This window comes from Anneissia japonica, unplaced genomic scaffold (assembly GCF_011630105.1).
Source record: "Anneissia japonica isolate Jap-2015-1 unplaced genomic scaffold, ASM1163010v1 scaffold287835_len3118868_cov185, whole genome shotgun sequence".
NCBI classification, from domain to species: Eukaryota; Metazoa; Echinodermata; class Crinoidea; order Comatulida; family Comatulidae; genus Anneissia; species Anneissia japonica.
In genome coordinates, this window is record NW_022737223.1 from 2,561,627 (window position 1) to 2,582,226 (window position 20,600).

General features: G+C 34.2%; 1 protein-coding gene across 1 annotated transcript in view; it reads left to right on the forward strand.

Moving 5' to 3' along the window:
• Positions 1 to 20,600, forward strand: part of LOC117117097 (calcium-transporting ATPase type 2C member 1-like) — a 47,829-nt gene that overhangs the window by 20,451 nt on the left and 6,778 nt on the right. Inside the window, exons 7-24 of the mRNA XM_033261284.1 lie at positions 474 to 582; positions 915 to 1,070; positions 1,895 to 1,963; positions 3,514 to 3,646; positions 4,104 to 4,238; positions 4,671 to 4,768; positions 5,053 to 5,148; positions 5,935 to 6,024; positions 6,158 to 6,419; positions 9,298 to 9,468; positions 11,115 to 11,212; positions 12,632 to 12,682; positions 12,932 to 13,167; positions 13,683 to 13,799; positions 14,891 to 15,038; positions 15,168 to 15,263; positions 18,204 to 18,345; positions 19,110 to 19,228. Of these exons, the coding sequence (XP_033117175.1) occupies positions 474 to 582; positions 915 to 1,070; positions 1,895 to 1,963; positions 3,514 to 3,646; positions 4,104 to 4,238; positions 4,671 to 4,768; positions 5,053 to 5,148; positions 5,935 to 6,024; positions 6,158 to 6,419; positions 9,298 to 9,468; positions 11,115 to 11,212; positions 12,632 to 12,682; positions 12,932 to 13,167; positions 13,683 to 13,799; positions 14,891 to 15,038; positions 15,168 to 15,263; positions 18,204 to 18,345; positions 19,110 to 19,228 (2,326 nt within the window). The remainder of the gene's footprint in view (positions 1 to 473; positions 583 to 914; positions 1,071 to 1,894; positions 1,964 to 3,513; positions 3,647 to 4,103; positions 4,239 to 4,670; positions 4,769 to 5,052; positions 5,149 to 5,934; positions 6,025 to 6,157; positions 6,420 to 9,297; positions 9,469 to 11,114; positions 11,213 to 12,631; positions 12,683 to 12,931; positions 13,168 to 13,682; positions 13,800 to 14,890; positions 15,039 to 15,167; positions 15,264 to 18,203; positions 18,346 to 19,109; positions 19,229 to 20,600) is intronic.

Consider the following 20,600-nt stretch of genomic DNA (forward strand, 5'->3'; position numbering starts at 1 on the left):
CATCGAGGCCCCCCCCCTTCCCCTTCATGTCCCACATCAGCCCCCCCCCCCATTTCAAGACTTTTCTAGATACGCCACTGGTTGAAAAGCTGTACAGTTAGTTGTGAGGCATGTGTATTCTGTGAGACCCATTGTCTGTTTAGTGCAACTCAAATCTACTCAGGATTTATACGTGTTTATACGTTTCAACTCCTTGTTCTTTTAAAGAACAATAATATTGTATTGTTAAATGCAAGTTAAAAAGGATATCATGTTATGTATTTATGTACTGAATGAAATTGGAAGATATTTGTCTCACAAAATCTAAAAAGTGAGTGTATCAGGCGAGACCAGGTGGTGTGATCAGCGACAACTTCTGAATTGAGAGAATTCTCTGATCGAACTTGGCCATGTGTCAACCTCACTGCATTATTATATGTAATTATCTACTCATATGTGTATTAATAATAATAAAATGCTTCTGAAATTTACAGTATACGTGATGGCGAATTGTGTGAGATTCTTGCACGACTGCTGGTTCCAGGTGATACTGTACAACTGAGCATAGGTGACCGTGTCCCGAGCGACATCCGGCTAATAGAGGTGAGTGACACTTGAAACACGCTGGTTTCATGATAATTCATTTGTTTGATTTAAGTTAGTGTTTAATTTGATGTATATTATTTATATCTAGCATTTTGTATTATAATTATTTATGAATAATTATGATGATTTATATTACCATTAATATTGTCATGGTCACCATCCTCATCATCATTTTCATCATAGACATGTTTGTTCTGTCGTGAACACAAACTACTGCATTTTCCTGAAGTGATATTAAAGGCTATGTTATGATCAGTTCCTCTCTGATATTCCATAACCCCAAAAAATACCAATATCTCCCCATTCACAATAATACCTTCTATTTTCAGGCTGTGGACTTAGCTATAGATGAGTCCAGCTTCACTGGCGAGACCAAGCAGAGTAGCAAAACAGAGTTAACACAACCAGTAGGTGGTAATGGACACCACACCACTAAGAAAAATATTGCCTATATGGGAACCCTTGTTCGATGTGGTAGGGGAAAGGTACTGTATATGTATAAAATATAAATTTGTTTATTTATAGTATATTTTTTGTTACTGATTTTTTTTACTTCCGTGTCTTGCTTGAAATAATACTTGTACAGTGTTTGTGGCAAAGACAAGCCAAACCAGTCACTTGTCGCATAAATTAATTTTTAGTTATTAATACAAGGTTTGAGATTAAAATGAGAGTTATAAAATGGTAAAAAAAATCATTTAAATCCGATATTTCCTTATGAAGTTACAAGTGTTTCAACCTACAGCTGTTTAAAGAACAATATTTGAGCAATCAGCCTTTAAAGTTTATGTTTTCGGGCATTTCTTAGGAAGAAACCATCACCAACTTTTTTTAAAAATTGTTGTTTTAACATTGAAATTGGGGAAAATAACAGTTATCATGATGTATAGAAGGTTAGATTAGTGTAATAAAATAGATTTAAAAAATTTTGACATTTCAGCATGTTTTGGCCATTATCTCTGAAACACGATTTGTGACGAGTGACTGGTTTGCCACATTTGTTGAATAAGAATAATGTTTATCCCTACCTGACATGTTATCGTACTGAATGCTCAGTACGTTACCAAATACTTGGAAAAAGAAAATCATGCAAGTGATGCGAGTGGCAATCAAACCCACCTAATGTATCATGTAACACCATCTAGTGAGCCTGATATGGAAATCAATAATCATGGGTTTAAAGTCTTAGTAATCTTATCTAGAAAATACAGTACATTGCATAATTTCAATAATTATAACCATAACATGGAGTGTAGCAGCAAAAATAAATCAATTCTTTATCTTTGATTTTTTTTTTTTTTTTTTGTAGGGCATTGTCATTGGTACGGGAGAGAACTCTAAATTCGGTGAAGTGTTTAAAATGATGCAAGCTGAAGAGGTAAAAATCCATTGATGTCCTGAATATGAAACCCAATGTTAGACCCTTCAGAGATATACCGTATTTATTCAAATAGATGCCCCATCCAGATCCTCATTTGAAATAAATGCCTCCCTCAAATAGATGACTGCGGCATTTATTATTTCCTTGATTAAATGCACCCCCAGGGGCGGATCCAGCCTCGCAAAAAAGAGGGGGAGTGGATGTGCGAACTAAGTGGAAATGTCAGGAAAGAGCCTCTGGTAGGGATGCAAGGGAGTTAATCTCCCTTAAATCTTTAGCACCTTTAATTAGATGTTATATTTGATTGATTTTTGCTATTTTCCTTGGTAATTTTCTGATAAACTTTACACAATTCTTTTTTTACAAAAAATAGAGGGGGAGTACACCCCTTATGCCCCCCTCTAAATCTGCCACTGACCCCCCTCCCCAAAAAGAATGAATGTAGACATAACTAATAGAATCAACATCTATCTCAACCCATTCTCTTAATGTTCTACTCCAGTAGAATTACATTTCTTCTAACCTTTCTAACCTGGTTGCGATCAACTGCTCTCTGATCACGCAATAATGGTAATTATGTGTCGTACTTCAACATTAGAAATTAAAGGTCATTTGTACTATACGTATCCATTTTACTCCAAAAAAATGCCTCCCTAGCATTAATCCCTCCCTCAAATAGACACCCCCCCTCAAATAACCGTCTTCCCTTTCCCAAGCCAATATGGCAATGTCATCATAATTCGTGTAACACTACCATACACTCATAAATGAAAAGTATCTTACGTGACCAATCACATTATATTATTTGTAATGACAATTCTAGCCATGGAAGATGGATCAGCTTAAGATAGTACTCGTATTTTAATATCATTCTCTTTCTGTCCTGAGATGTGCAGCAATTATTATGGTTTGATTACTCTATGCGATTCTAATAACGCAAGATGTCTGTTGATTGACAGGGATAGTCTTTCATGTATTCCCTTGATACGCTTACTAATTATTTCGGTGATTTGACTCGGAGTTAATGGATTAAAATATAAGAGAGACATTGATGAAAAAAAATTCTAATATACAAACATGCATATACAAATTGCTTTTTCTGGTGATGTCTATAATACCTTAATGAATTATTGTTCAATGAATAAAGAGATTTTATTTTCAGGTAATCAATAAAATCATATACAGTATTTTAAACAGAAAAGTATTGAAATGCTTAAAGTGTAAGCAAAAAAATATCTTAAGCAAGGGATTGCCAAAATAATAAATCACTATCAATTTAGATCTCCAGTGTAACTGTAACTTATTACACCAGCTTAAAACACAAACATGCACAAATAAATACTATCTATAGTTATTGCATACCAAGGTCTCATAATTAATATTATCATGTAGAAATTTTACAGTATTTTTTGAAAAACTGACACAAAAAAAAAAAAAAAACATTTGAAAACCCAGTAAAAATAATGGAAATGGCTATCCCAGGTATTATATGTCCCTGCTAACTACCATGTTTTCATCCTCATTCCTTTTTCTTTTTTTCCCTCTAGGCTCCCAAGACACCACTGCAGAAGAGCATGGGTATCCTAGGCAAACAGCTATCTATCTATTCATTTGCCATTATTGGCTGCATCATGGTACTAGGTTGGCTACAGAAACGGCCGATGTGTAAAGTTTATAATAATAACAAATGTCTGATGTACTGCATATATTTCTTATATTACATCTCATCTAATTCAAATATAGTTTGTAGTATGTATGCATTATTTATATATGAACATAATTTATAATTTCAGTTTCCATCCATTTCATGATAAATTATTCTTCCTTGTATCTGCTCTCATGAATGTTGAAGATTATGCCTCTATGCTTTCAGTGGCAACTCTAGGACTGTCCAACAAGAGGTCTAAAAATTTATGGTGGAGGCCAGCAGAGCCACCAGGCCCCTGTGAGGGTCAAAAGTTAAAAATGTATTGGAGGTCCAAGAGAAATTGGGAAATTTTGGGCCATCTTAAGCTATTCTGAGACAAATTTGGATATATTCAGTTTAAATAATTGTTTTTAAAATTTTTTTTTGTCTGACAAGTTCTGTATATAAAATTGTATTCAATTTTAATGGTATATTTTGTGACGTTTTTCCTCTCTTGCAGCCTGGCTGTAGCAGCCATACCTGAGGGTCTACCTATAGTTGTGACTGTCACCCTAGCCTTAGGGGTAATGAGAATGGCCAAGAGAAATGCAATTGTAAAGAAACTTCCCATCGTTGAAACATTAGGTAAGTTGTGATTAAAAAAAACAACTGAAAGAACAAGTGCTCTACAATGAAAAGAATTTTTAGTGATTTCATAGAAGGCTAACTTGACCTACAAATATCTAAATTCTAATAATACCAATTTTAAATATTATTTTTCTTTTAAAAAAACAACAATTATTTTCAAAACTATCTATATGGTGTACAGGAAACATTTATATATTTTTTTCTATAGAACTAGTCTTGTCTGCTTCTAATAAGGTGAGCCTAAGGGGACCTGACCTTTTGGCCCTAAAACCCCTATGAGCATGTGTAGCATAGGAAGTGACCTGACCCTAAAAATTTTTTTTTAAATCATAAGAGGTCAGATGTAAGAAGAGCAACTTGTCCCTTGATGGAGTGATAATTATAAATTTAACCACACCCAAAATGACTCCATTCTTACTATATTTACAGGTTGTGTAAATGTGATATGTTCAGACAAGACAGGTACGCTCACCAAAAATGAAATGACTGTCACCTCAGTATATACGTCTGATAACTGCCATGCAGAGGTAAGGCTACACCCCCTCTGCCACCAGTGGGGGTGATGTACATATAATTGAATGTCTAATAAAAGATATCCAGTTGTGCCTTCACCACTAGAGGATATATGTGAATTAAGATGGAGAATGGAATGACTGGACAAAGACATTTTTTTTCCCAAAAATCAATGATCTTTATTTAAATTTCTTATCTTTGAATTAACATTTCATTACAGTACGTATGTTTATTACATCTTTTGTCGAAAAATTAAAAATAAATAAATAAAAATGAATAAATACATATTTTTTTATAGGTAACTGGTGTTGGTTACAACGGGAATGGCGATGTAATATACGACGGACAGGTCGTTAGGGGTTACAATAATTCTTCAATAGCTCGATTAGCCGAGGTAAGATAACATCCATAAACATTTTGAAATGTTGTATTTCATTTTATGATATAAGTATATTTATCCTACATAAGCAGTTTATTGATTTTTCATTTTTATGTCTTTGTAATATGTGAACTGTTCTGAAAAAAATAATTCTTAAAAGAAAATGAAAATTCAGTTATTGATATTATTTAGATCGATGACTATATAAGCTTTATTTTGTTCTTCAATCTGGTTGAGTACAACTTTAGTAAGATCATTTTGAAATTCAGATATATCTAAATTTGCATCTAAAGATAAACAACTGATAAATTTTGTGTTGGTTTTTCTATTAATTCTGGAAAGGAGCTTTACAAAAATGTGCCTCAAACCTCTTTAAGATATACAGGTCTCCCTCTAATTAAAGACCACTTTTGTGACCAGGTTTTCATGGTCTTTAGCAGCTTTGGTCTCTAGTTAGAATAATAAAGATAAAAGATATTTGTTAATTTGGGACCACAGAATAGTGGTCTTTAATTGGAGGTGGTCCTTAATTGCATTGGTCTTTCATTGGAGGGAGACCTGTATGTATTTTATAAACCTCTGTCTGCACTATCAAATTTTCTTTGACAAAAGACTGTTGTATGCCCATATATAGTCATGATGTGCCCATATATAGTCATGATGTGCCCATATATAGTCATGATGTGCCTATATATGGTCATGATGTGATGTCATCATGACCATATTTAGGCATGTCATGTTTTTATCAAAAATAATTTGATAGTCTGTGCAGGGCTTAATGCAGTCTTTGTTGTTTTACAGATTGCCACTGTGTGCAATAATGCTGAAATTCAACAGGGTAGTTTACTTGGCCAGCCAACTGAGGGCGCTCTCATATCATTTGCTCAAAAGGTATACCAAAAATTTTATGTATTAATGCAACCTTAATTATAAAAATATAACTTAGCAATATTTTCAAATACACAATTTGATTCAAGTTGTGAACACTATTTTAATCATTTCCTCGTATTTTTTATTCTCATAGTTGCGATTAAGTCATTTACGCGATGAGTACACTCGTATAGAAGAGAAGCCTTTCAGCTCGGAAACAAAAACAATGTCGGTGAAATGCATATCTATGATGCGACCTCAAGAGGGGTCGATGTACTTTGTAAAGGGGGCAATAGAGCAAATACTAAAAAATTGTACCTCATATAATTATAAAAATTATTCTAAAATGCTAACCAAAGAAGATAAGGAGAGGTTCCGTCGCCAGGCTAATTACCTTGGAAGCACAGGATTAAGAGGTAAGTTTTTCGAATCATAAAATTTACCCTTACTGAAATAAATATAATGTCCAATTTTATATGAAGAAAAGTAAATCATCAATAAATATAAATTGAATTGCATTGCTATCAAGCAAGAAATTGAGAATAAAGACCTTGAAATATATTCTACCTAAGCCTTAAGCTAAGAAAACAGTCATCACCACACCATATCAAAATCATAATGCTCACTTAAAGGACCTTGAATAAGAATTATATTGAATGAGAAATTACAAAAGCTTGGTGGTTAAGATGGTTGCTTTTCAATCCTATCTTATATCATATTATTAAAATATTCCTAAATAGAAAATGATAAAGATAAGAACATATTAAGGCTTTGAATATTATTATGAACAACCTTCATCATATTTCATATGTTCATTTTGTAAGTTCCAAAGTTTTTCAACCTTTGTTGCATTTTGAGTATTTTATATCAAATAAATAAAAAATAAAATAAATAGATAATTATTTTATGCACCCTGTTGGAAAACTATTTATTACATTATTTTACAGCATCTTATCAAGGTTCCCAGCATGATGCCTCCATAAACAAAATCATAACCAAATAAAATCCAAGTTTCAAAGTGATATCAGACAATGCAGAGGGCCATTGAGTGGTATATGATTATGGCATTGTAATTTTGAAGTGGGTCTTTAGTAGGCTATTTGAACGGCTTATAACAATCATAATGTATTTATAATACGTGAGGCTAATAGCACCTTATCAAGGGCTGCCCAACACCTGGTCAACTACTGTTTATATCATGTGACTTGTCTGTCTGATAGTTATACATAGATGTAGGGCTCCCTCTATTGTTTGCACTTTCCATAGTTTTCTGTTGATTATGCAAAGTATAGAAGGAGGTATGCTCATGATCAACAGAGATTATAATTCAGTGTAGAATATTATCAATCATGCAACACTTATGAGTTTAACTGGCTAAACCCAGGGGCCGACCATATCTGTTATGGTCGGCCCCTGGGGGCCCCGATTAATACCTCGTAATACGAAGTATTAATCGGTATTTTTTTGCCAGGACCTTGGGCCCTAGTTCTGCCGTGTCGGGCCTTGTAATGATCAAAGTGTGTTTGAAATACATCCTTGATTCGTCAAAAATGCCATTATCATTGTTATCATCATTAATCATCATCAACCTCACCACTATCATCATATCATTATCATCAACTCATCATTATCACCATCATCATCATGCACCCTCATGCTCACCACTACCATTGTCATCAATATTAATGTTATTGATATTAATTGTTGCATTAATTCATTATGGTTGTCATCACCAAAATTGTCCTCTTTATAATATATGTGATTTATAATTAAATCAAGTCCGATCAACTAAACCATTTTTGCAATTTTATATAATTAAAAGGTACGTATTTAAAATAATATATTTAATTTTCCATTTAATTATGTAGTATTATATTCATAACTATGCACTATACTATGTGTTTAGGATTCTCAAGCCATGTTTCATCAAAATGGCATAGTAATGAAAAAAATTAACAAGTCAAGTTATGCTTGATGGATTCAAAATTGACCAATTAACCACAGCTACAGGTCGTTATTAGAAAATCATCTACCCCTAAGAGAGATTACTTTGTTTCAAAGTCCAAACTCATTTGAAAAATCAAGTACATGCATAACGATCATAGCAACAGCAGATCACCCCAATTCAACGACTCAAGTACCCAATTCATAAAGCAATCCTGGAACCACTTAAAGTAAAGTGTGTATTTATAAACAATTCATAGATTATGAAGAGTGTGTTATAAATTAATTTACTAGATCAAAACAATCATAACAGATTTTGTGAAAGATTTATGTTATTTATATCCTGGTATATAGACACTTGTAATAAATCTTTGAAACACCCAACAAAAGAAACATCATTGAGATTTCATATTGCATTCTTATATTGGGGACCTATTGCATTCCTGTATTGATTCCTGATGGTGACATAATTAATGTCGAAATATTGAATTCCGACACGATGGCGTTCATTTCGATACTTTGAGTATGTATTATACTATCTTATCTGAGATTAATCAGTGGACCTTTCGGTTTTTATATTGGGGACATATTCGATCTTTTTATGTGTAAGCCGTGAATATTTTTAACATAATTGTGGAAACCCACCACCTGCCGAATGATAATTTCAAATATAAACAAAATCTAAATTTTGCCTTGTAATGGTTTTCCAATTGCATTAAAAATTTTGTTTTTTTTTTTATTATTATTACGTACATTCTGAGCTGCCATTGGTGGACCACACCAAAACTTTTATGTTACCAGTGCGCTTCCAAAGACCTACCTTTTTACAGATGATCAGTTTCGAGCTGTAAAAGACAAGGTCTTTTCTAGCCAAAGGTAGTTAGAAGGCTGCACACATAGGGTTTTTTAATTTATTTTTGCGGGCCACAAAAAAATCACTGTTAGGTGGCCTGCGAACCACACTTTGCAACCTGTGCTATAACACAAGTACTGTATTTCCATGCATGCTAGCAAACGTGTTAACAGACGTTTCACTAATACCATGACGACAGTCTTTTAGTACTGTATTGTACTTAAATTTCTTAAATGTAAGGACATTTGTAGTAAAATGTATGTAAAATGTTGAAAACTGATTTTTTTTTTTGTCCAGAGTTACCTAAAGTTGATTAAATATTTGTGGTTCTTTTAAATAAATAATTCAAATTTATATTTTAGTTTTGGGGGCTTTTATTGCTTTTTTGAAAACAGTTTGTAATAATACCGTGTTTATCTTATCTGTGGATCAAGATAGATGCTTTGTCTTTAAAGGCTGAATGTTTAAAGAATTACTTTTTTTGCTTTATTTTCCAGTGCTAGCCTTAGCCTTTGGTAGAGAATCAGATGAACTAACATACTGTGGGATGGTGGGTATAATAGACCCCCCGCGGCCAGCCGTCCGCGAGTCCATTGAGACGTTGATTGGCAGTGGCGTAGCAATTAAGATGGTGACGGGTGACTCAGAGGAAACGGCCACCGCCATTGGTATGTAATAAGAATAATATAGTTATTGTGTCACCTGTATCATTAAATACAAAATCAATCACTTGAGGTATTATACATTATATCGTGACCTCTAACCCGAACTTCCTGGGAGACCAATGCTAGGTTCCCATTTACGCTTCTGGGTGGAAAGAAGAAAGTAGATTTATAGACCTTTCCAGGTGTGAATCGAACTTTTCAACTGACCAATCAAAACAGTGTCGGGAATATGCACGTGTCCTACAAACATGTTTCACTAATGCATGTGTGTGTGTATGCTTTTAAACTGTCATTTTTGGGGACCTTGGCAACAATATCCAAGGGGCGGGGCTTAGCGGTAAGGTCCATTTCTTCTTCCAATGCCGCTCACATTGTGATTATTAATCCCATAATGTCAAAATTCTTAATACTAAAGCGATGAATATCTCTATTACATTGAATTTGATTGGTTGCCAACAGGCGTGGAAGATGATTAGTTTTTACAGCAACATTCTGTGTTGCTGTGGAGTTATAAATCAGATTGTACACTAAATAAATCATTAGTATTACAAGCAATTACTGGTAAGTTTTGAGCATGTTGTTGTAAAACAACTGACCCAAAATTACCATTAGTGTGTGAAAATATTTCCTAAAAGCAATTTTTTAGTTAACTAACCATGGCGCTACCAGGATTTCCCCGACGGGGGCTCAAGGTCCCCGACAGGGGGCTGATGTCCCCAGCGAGAAAAAAGTGGGCATGGTCAGGCTTTGCTAAAAAAACCTTTTGAAAGTGGTCCAGGGGACGTAGTCCCCCGAAAATAAGACAATTTAGGGGTTTCCAAAGGCTTATTTAATCGATTTTAGAGTCTTAATATGTACAAAATACATATAATTTTGTTTAATGTTTTTTTCTCCCCGACGAATTGTAGTTTTTCTTCCCTTCCCGACAAGGGGGAGCAAGGCCTCCCCGACTGGGGGGGGGGGGCTGTAGCTCTGAGTAGAGCCGCCAATGTTTACTAATGGCTGCTACTCGTCGGTGCACTTATTACTTTATTAGCCAATCAACATTTTTTCCCCAGACATAGAAATTACTGTGCTACATTAAAACATTGCTAGGTCTTCTGTGTCCCACAACCTTAACTTTTGACAGGTTTGGCTGGGCCTAGCCTTGTTGGGCCTAGAATATACTACAGTGCATTTTGCCAAGCACAGGGTTATACAGCAATTTTATTTATTTTTTTGGCCTTGAGTAACATACCGAAGTTCATTCGAAGTACATGACATACTTTCAATGGCTACCCCTGAACTTTACCATTTTTAAACAGTTTAAGGTTTTATGTTATGTTCCGATTTGTATATAATGTTACAGTGTTAACCTTTTTTCAATTTTACTGCCAACAAAAAAGCTTGTCTTACTTGGACAATAAATTTTATTTTATCTTCACTTAAAATTTCACTAGTGTTAGTTTTATAGATTGCATCAAATTGTTCATAAAATGTGGATCACGATGATCAAAAAATCCAAATCTGGATATATGATCGATAAAACTCCTGCAGAAGCATCACACCAGTTGGATCAAAGTTGCAGTTATCAATGTGCCATAAGTTAATAGCTACCACTTAAAATTAATTACACCTGCTAAACCACAACTATTCTATTTTTGTTGCAGGAAGTAGGCTTGGCCTCTATGCAGAAGGTTGTAAATCTTTATCAGGGGATGAGGTGGAAGATATGGAGATTATGGAGCTTTCAGAAATTATTAACCAGGTAAAGTCTGGACAGAAAGATTAGCATCAGATGTATTTATATCATGATAAACATAAAATAAAAATTTTGATTTGATGTAAGACTTTCCAAGACTAAATGTTTTAAAATGCTTCCAAATATTGCAAATATTGTTTAAACAGATGTATGCTTCCCCTTCTCTCTAAAAAATGTATAATCCCTACGCAGCCCACTGGAAATTTGCTAAGCAATAAAACTACACTTTAGTAGTTAAAAAGCATCACATATCGCTTTATCTTTCTCATTGGCCTAGTTCAGACTAGGTGGTTAAACCCGGCTCAACTCACTGGGCTTATCCACCTGCCAGTGGCTTATCTCAAGCCGGGCTGTGTTCCCATAGTAACTAGGCCTGGCGCGCCACCATGTTTAACTTTTCTAAGCCGAGCTTTAATCGTTGCGGGGGTCTTGCATTGACTTCGGGTGACAAAATGACCAATCAGCATTCAATTGCGTACACTGTGAGCAAGCGTACGTTTCGCGAGCAATGTTTTGAAACACGTTGCCTGGTTGCGGTTCATTATTATGCAAATTCTCGCCTGGCTAATCCCGCTAGTCTGAACGCCCGGCAAAGTTAAGCCGGGCTTAAAGGTAAGCCCGGCTTAACTCAAGCCCAACTTATCTCCAAGTCTGAACATAGCCATTACTCTCTCCATCTTTGCCTATCACCTCACCACACCCAACCCATGATACTCTACTGCCTGGTCATTGGAAACAGTTATCATACATGATGTGTAACTTCTTTTTGTCCCTGTAGAGAACTTCTAGCCATGCATGCAAATTCAGCATAGATATCATCAATAATCACTTTATTCAGAAAAGAAATAAAGAAATACATATACATAAAATCCTGCTCAATGTTCATTAGATAATAAAGGTATTAGCCAATTTCCAGTATAAATATTTGGCACCATCTAAAGGAAGGGAACTAAATGTGAATTAAAACACATTGTATCAAAAAGATAATTAAATCATTAAATTTTTCCTATATAAATTTTGAAAGTGAACTAAAAAAAAAAAACAAGCAACCTATGCTGGGAAAATAGCCATCACTGCATTGGTAGCCTGCAATTTACGGCACATAGGTAAAAGTCATACAAAAGACACATTACCAAACATTTAGAAAACTTAACATTCAGTATAAAACACACTCATCATATGAGGTACCAAATTATACTCATGTAGATTGAGAAAGACAAATGTAGGTAAAGTGCCTTGCCCAAAGATATAAACAAATGTACAGTGTGAGGTTTGAACCCATGATTTGAAACGACAGAATTATAACAGCTACACCAATCACTTCCACATATTCATATATGAAGCTATTTATATATAGGTACTTATAAAGTAAATTGTTAATATGGGCGATTTTTTTTTTTTTTTTGGTATTATGTCTTCTTCCAGATTTCAGTATTTTATAGAGTAAGTCCAAGTCACAAGTTAAAAATAATAAAGGTAAGAGAGTGATACAGTAATTAATTTTTAATTTAATTAAATTCCGTAATTAATATATTGTAAAGGATTGAATATTGTATGCAAATTGTTTAATACATCAATACTTATACTAAGATCGAGTCAATATCTGACCCTGTTCAATGGTGGACTTCCAGTTGGCTTTGTCCTCCATTACACTTTGAATTTCTAGAAAAATGTTTCTATAATTCTAAAACTCATTAATTTTTGATATCACATAATTTTTCCTAGGCCCTGCAACTGAACAATCTTGTTGTCGGTATGACCGGCGACGGGGTAAATGATGCTGTCGCACTTAAGACGGCTGATATCGGTATAGCAATGGGTCAGACGGGTACGGATGTGAGCAAAGAGGCAGCTGATATGATACTTGTTAACGATGACTTCTACACCATCATGTCGGCCATTGAAGAAGGCAAAGCAATATACTATAATATAAAGAACTTTGTTAGATTCCAATTAAGCACGTAAGTGTTTAAATATTTAAATTTCGGGGTCTACTTCATTAGTTTTGATGATACTCATTAGATATTTTAAAAAAAAATCTTTATTAATTTATTCTCAAATGACATCTGTGTTTACTAGGAGGTTAAATTATGATTTATTGGTTTAATAATTGATTGATTGATTGATTACTTCATTGGATGGTTCAGGATTGTAGGCTGGTTTTAGCCTGTGTGATTGTGAAAATTCAAAATTTAAAACTAAATCCCTATTCTAATGAAAACCCAGTGGTATTTTATATTTATAACCCACTTAGTCGGACCAATTTGCCACCATGGGTGGGGGGGTCCATTTGTCCACAGCACCCAACACCTGCGCCCCACACCCTATCCTACACCAATGTGATTGGTTGGCTGATTGATAACAAGGATTGATTGATTAATTAATTACTTGATTAGATGATTAGTTGGTATGAACTATTCCTTAATAGTCTGTGTTTCATAAAATTATTGAAAATGTCTTTTTTTCTTTCTTGCAGGAGTATTGCAGCTTTAACCCTTGTTGCCTTGTCAACTGTGCTCCACTTTCCCAACCCTTTGAATGCTATGCAGATTTTGTGGATTAACATTATAATGGATGGCCCACCAGCTCAAAGGTATTGCTCTTTCGAGTTCATTATTTAAATGTATATGATTCAGAGTTGTTGTTTTTTTAAACTCTGTTATTAACATTCATGATGGTATTATGACTAGTCCAGGGGAACCTAAGCCTCCCTAGATCTTCTTTGTTAGTCTAGGCCATAGGCAGGACTATATATTGAGGCCTAGGCTAGAAATGCCTGTCTTATCTGAATTATGCATTCTCACTATTCAATTATTTGAATTTTCTGGTCCTTTGTGTTACAAGCTCATCTACCAAACCCAATTTTATGTTCAAATGAGTTTGCTTAAACCAGAGAATTATAGTATATATTCCAGATTCAGGGGACATATTTTTTAAAACAAAAATATCTATTTTTTTTGCTAGAAAGTTATAAGTAATACATCTTCTTTACTTGCCCTTTGTCTACTCATTTAAAACAGAACACAAAATGATATTGGTGTGTGTCTGTGTGTGTGTTCTTTGCGGGGTTAACTTAGTAAAGTAAGCACTCCTTCATATCATTGCTAACTGCTACCTTGGCCTAGCACAGGCCAAGGTATCGATCGTAAATTGTATGCTTTTAGCCATGTTTTATTGGTCTGTATCACTTAAGTGGTCGTTAAACTGGCTGAGTAAAACTGCCTGCAATACAGCATTCTTGAATGCTTTTGAAATGGTTCAACTGAAAAAAGAGCATGCATTTTTTTTATCATAGTTTGGCTATTATTATTGATTATAAATCTTATTGAATTTTTCTTGTTATTCATAATAATTTAGTTTAAAAAATATGTAATTTATATTCTAAAATGAACTAACCTTGGGCGGTGGGGGGATAGGGCAGAGGGAAGCATAGTATTCCAAAATAAGCTAATTTTCGATTTTAAATTGCATGTATCAGGGTCTATTTTCAACCATATTTTTTAAATATAAACATAAAACATAAGTTATTGATTGATTTATGTATAGTTGTGTACAGTATGTCATTGTACTATATTCTATACAGACGTTCATAATATGATGATACTTCGATTGGTGAATTAAAAAATTGATAGCAATACACAATTCATGATAAACTGTATCATTCTCTGATTGATTAATTGACAGTCTTGGGGTTGAACCCGTTGACAAAGATGTGATCCGTCAGCCACCAAGAAAAGTCAAGGAGCCGATGATAACACGCTCCCTTATCATCAACGTTCTCATCTCTGCCGCTATTATCGTCATGGGAACGCTCTTTGTATTTTGGAAAGAGGTGAGAAAAGCTACTTTTGCTTATAATTCTTCCTAGCTGTAGTATAATCTTTTTCATTAATTTAATTATGTATTGATTAAATATTATATTCCTTTATATAGATGATTATTTATTAATTATCTTTCACAGATGCAAGATAACAATATTACCCCTCGTGATACCACCATGACTTTCACATGCTTTGTATTATTTGACATGTTCAACGCCCTTAGCAGTAGGTCCCAGGTGAGCGATCGCAAAGGCTTAATGAATATTCATAACTTTATTTTGATTGATAGTGTGTAAAAAGCCCAACTCAGACAGCGTCGCACAATGTAGTCTATCGGTTGTTATTAAACATGTTTACTATTCTTTGACGCAACTATTTCTGATACAGACCTATCGCGTCAGCGTTTAACTCACACAGACCTGACGCAACAACAAATCGCATTAGGCTGTGTCGTACGATGCTGTCTGAGTTGGCATTAAGATGCCTGTGGGAGGAGTCAATAAAACGGATTGATTTTTTTATATAGTATGATTATTGATTTCAATTATTTATTTTCATATGATTATTGTAGATTTATTTGGTGATGACATCATATGTGAATTTAAATATATTTAATCCTAAGGAAGCATTTCTAACTTTATTTTGTTTTGTTAGTATAATTATAAATTTTAAATCAAATTTAGCATAACATTTATAATGCAAACAGTACAAAATTTATATATAAAGGTAATCTTGATAATATTTTATATTATTTTACCTGTCTTGTCATTGTCACATATGCAGGTGAAATCATCACATGACACTTGTTGGCAGTGTGAGTAGATCGTCGTTAAAAATGATCTATCGCGCGTCACTTCATGGATTTCGTAGAACTGCATTGGCCCAATGCTATCAGTACCTGCTCTTAGTATGTGCTGCACTTGATATTTCAAAATTGACATAAAACTCCCACTACCCATTGGTCATTCACTATATATTTATTAGGGGTCATTAACCCCTTGTCATATACTTTTATATATATGTGTTCAATACATTTCAGGTTGTTCACCTATATAAAACACCTTGGTATCTTGTCCTTAAACTTCTACCATTAAAAATTGTCCCCTTGTAATGGAATTGAGCTATAAACGATTAGGTCCGTGATTGCACTATGACACATCATATAGTGATGTATTGACCTTTTTGATTCTCACACACCCTGTATGATACTTAGTCATGATATTAATAGAGGGAGGGAAAACATTTGCCTGGGGTCAAATTAATCATTTCTTTATATGCCTTTAACGACATTCTCTTTAGTTCAAACATTTCAAATGTTTACTTCAGTATTCAGGTTTATTTATTCAAAAAATCACATTTATAAGAAACATACATTTGCCAATCCCTATTTCAATCCGATTTTTTATTCTTGGACCCGGACCAAAGCTCTAGTCGGCCCCTGGTTCTGCGAATTTCTTGTAGCTACTGCTGCCTTGCAGACATGTGGCAGCTTAGTTCGTTAGGACCTCTTATGGTGGCCTCTTGTGTTTGTAGCATGCTAGTGTAGTTGAATGGATAGGGATCCTTTACACAATGTAAATTGTGCTATGGCTTTCATTGCATCTCTCTTCATGACTAATGAAAGGCAATTGGCCGGCAGTGGAAAAAACCAATCTTGCGTAAAATATAGTTTGTGGTGCTATAGGCCTATCAAGTGATTGTAAAACTTATGATCATTTGGTCGAGTTTGCTAGGGATCATTTGCCTTGTTCACCCCACCCATCACTAATACAACCAGTAATGATTAGCATAATAATAATAATAAATATTTGCCAATCCACAAGGCCTTATAGGGGCTGGATTCACTACGGGTTTCTGTACTGTAAGGAGGATAAGAGGGTGATACTCCTCCTGGATGGGACGTAGCAAATAGCAAATTGCTGGCCATGTTTTTTTTCACTATAGTGCCTGGTAATGATCTTATGCCAGAAAAATGTTGAGATAATCTACAGGTGCTGCCCCCCCCCCTTTTTTTTCAGAGAATACTTTATATTCAATGTGACCTTTTGATGTATTGCCTGTTTATTTAAGCATGTAAACAAACCATGCAGGCATACTGTAGTTTAGGTTATACAGTCAATTATGCCATAGAATGTTTCGTTTTATTTTGTATTTATTGTCTGTTTTGTCTGTTGGCTCTGATTGTCAGTATGATTTATTAGTGTGCGCATGTCAAGATTATGATGTTGGTAAAAGTTCAGACATTTTTTTTAAAGATATTATCAATTTGTTGTTGCTAAATGTTTTCTGATTTTAGTTGTTGTTTTGAATTTCAAAATTTACTGGTAAAATCAGTCAGAATCAGAATCATATTTTATCTGTGCTTTTCTGAAATTACAATTTTAAACATTCACAAAAGCTAACAGACACATATGAATATATAATCAAAACAAATTACTAATATATTTATCTGACCCTCCTGCAGTTAACAATGAGTTTTTGAACAAACGTATGGAGTAAGGCAAAAATTAATTGAAAAGCCTTGAGGCTCTACGCATAGAGGTTCGAAGGCGCCATCGAGATCTTAAATAATTGTTTTCCATGTGTAGTGGGTCATTGGTCAGGGAATTTATTTTTCAATACAGTGTCACATGATGAAAGTCCAAGTTATTTTCTTGTAGCTTAGGAGAGACTCTTTGTATGTCTTACTTAGTGAACTTACCACCCGCCAACAATGATGATTTCAAATAAGAATAGAATTTTATTTCTGGTCAATTAGCGCACCCACCACCACGAAAAAATTGAAATTTCAGACAGAAATAACAGTTTTTTTTATTTTCATTATGCCCATTGCTGCCATGAAATCTTAAAAAATAAGATATGTATATTTCTTCCTAATCATATAAATTTAAAGCATTTAACCATCCCATTACTACATTGTTTACATTCACCAATAAAATTTTATTTCTATTTTCTCCTCTGCCTGGATGTCTTTGTTTAATGAAAAAGCAAAATGTTATTTTAAAAAATAAGTTTGCGATACAAGGTATAAACAAAGTCTTGTGTTACTTTTTCATCTCAACAGTTTCATCAACAATCATGTAACATTAAAAATTGAATTTATATATTTCCAGTTTTTTTTTTCATGATCTGATGTCCACAAGTTAAACCTATTATTTTATTAATTCTTTATACAGACCAAGTCAATCTTCACTGTTGGGTTTCTGACCAATCGGATGTTCCTGTATGCAGTAGGAGGGTCCATATTTGGTCAGCTGATGGTTGTGTACTTTCCTCCACTGCAGAGGGTCTTCCAAACAGAGGCACTCACCCTGTATGGTACGTATTTTGAAGTTATTGTGGTTTGTGTTGACCTCATGGTTTCATATTTCAAGTAGTATAGATATGTGGATTTGGTAACTCTTTTCAACAGGTTTACCCTTTTAGTTGCCTGTTTTCACTTTAAAGTGAGAGGCAACTTGATGTTGTTTACCTAAGTATCAGTCAGATTGAGATCAGCAATAGGGGGATGGTGGCACGGTTCTGTCAGGGAGAAAAAATAATTTGTATGTAACTTTTTCAAACGATAAGGCTCTAAAATTTATTATACAAGATTTTCAAATGCCTAAGTTGTCAGGTGAAAACACTCCAAGGGGTTCAGAGAGGCCCTGGCGCCATCCATTTATGGCCACTCCCTCCCCCAGGCCTGGAAAAAATATGTTTGTGCCTCCGACCATAAAAAATGTCTCAATAAAAATCCTTCAGCACCAAATGTTATCTGTAAACTATATAGTTTATTTTTAAAATTTTTTTTCCCCCAAAATATACCTTTGGGATATTAATGATGCCTCTGATCGCCAGTCGCGCAGTCGCACATTTTTTCCAGATCTGCCCTCCCCATCTCCCCATGTTGGGAAAATCAGCCTGGCACTACTTGTAATTGAGATTTCTAGATTTAAAACTACAGGGTTTTTTTTTTTGTTTTTTTTTTTTGAGCTGTAATTTACAATTTAAGCTTTTTGTCCCCAATATCAATCGATAATTAATTTCTTAAATTGAAGTAGTTATTTAAGGAATTATTATTTTATCTTTCATTACTTTAGATCTGGCCTTCTTACTTTGTTTAACTTCAACCGTTTTTTGGGTGTCGGAATTGAAAAAGCTTCTACAACGAAGACTGGACAAGCGATACCATCTTAACAAGCCGTACGAATTTGAATATGTATGAAGTACATCTTTGTCAATTTCATGTATATTATAAATATTATTTATTCAAGAAATTAATTGAGTTTCAAGTGACTGGATTGGAAGGCCAACCAAATTTGAAACTTGTTAGAGGGTGCAGTTGCTAATTTAATTAGTCCCACCTTTTCTTTTTTCTTTTTTTTTTTAAACAAATTTATTTTTGGACTCCATAGGTGAATTAAGCCACCAAAACTCTTAAAACAAAAGATTTTTACTCAAGTATGTTTTATTCCAAAAATTTATTAGGTCTTTACAATTGTGCATGTCATTTTTCGATAGGTCCGTTTTTGAAGATTTGGTTTGGTAAACATCGCATAGTTTGCAAAGTTGCAAAGTTTGAATTTTGTCCATTTTTTTGGTGCACATGAAGGCCAACTCGTAGAGCATCGTATGACACATCTCAATATGCAATTTGTTGTCACGTCAGGTCAGTTTGAGTTAAATGCTGACACGATAGTTTTGCATCGGTTGGGCATGCAGTGGCTCGGTAGAATATTAAACCTAAAGACTACTCTCTACGATAAATTGCATTGGGATTCTGTGTCGTACAACAGTGTCTGAGTTGGCCAAAACATGGTTATTTTAGAAATATATTTAGATACATCTAAAAATTGGTGTTATTTTGAATATTAGTGTTTTTATATGCTAAATGCATATTATTTAATATATTTGAGTTTACTTTATTTAATGTTTATTTTAAGCTGTTGCAATTCCAAAGACCTGCAGTGCATTTATGATGTTATTAATGCTGATTGTGTTGATAACATTGATAATGACAGTGATTATGATGGTGATAATTGATAATTCAAACTGAAATATAAATGATATTATTTTCATTCTTATCTGACAATGTTTATGAATCCACTTAGGGCCTTGGTTCTCACACCTTTTTTTGCATAACCCAAATCTTAATTTAATTAGATATTAGTGACTCTAGGCGACCAGCGATGGCATCAGCATTTTCTCATCCATCGTTCCCCGATAGATGGGTCACACCCATCTAAGTTTATATTTCTTGTCCCTTATTCTGGAAAATTGCATGAGCATAGTATGCAACATGGCAGGACACAGAAGGAGTATGTTAAAGTTTTAATGAACATGTACATTGTACATTTTTGAGGATGAGAATCATAATTTTACTGATTATAAAGATGATGAGGTGTTAGAGATTAACGATCGTTAAATTTATGTTAATAGTATTATCAATCTCGTGATGTGAAAGGCAATATTTTAGTATTTTGTTTCAGTATTTATTGATGTCTGAAACCACCAACAAATCAGCTTTCCCTTCCCCCTCCCTTTCCCTTCCCCTTCCCCTCCCTTTCCCTTCCCCTTCCCCTCCCTTTCCC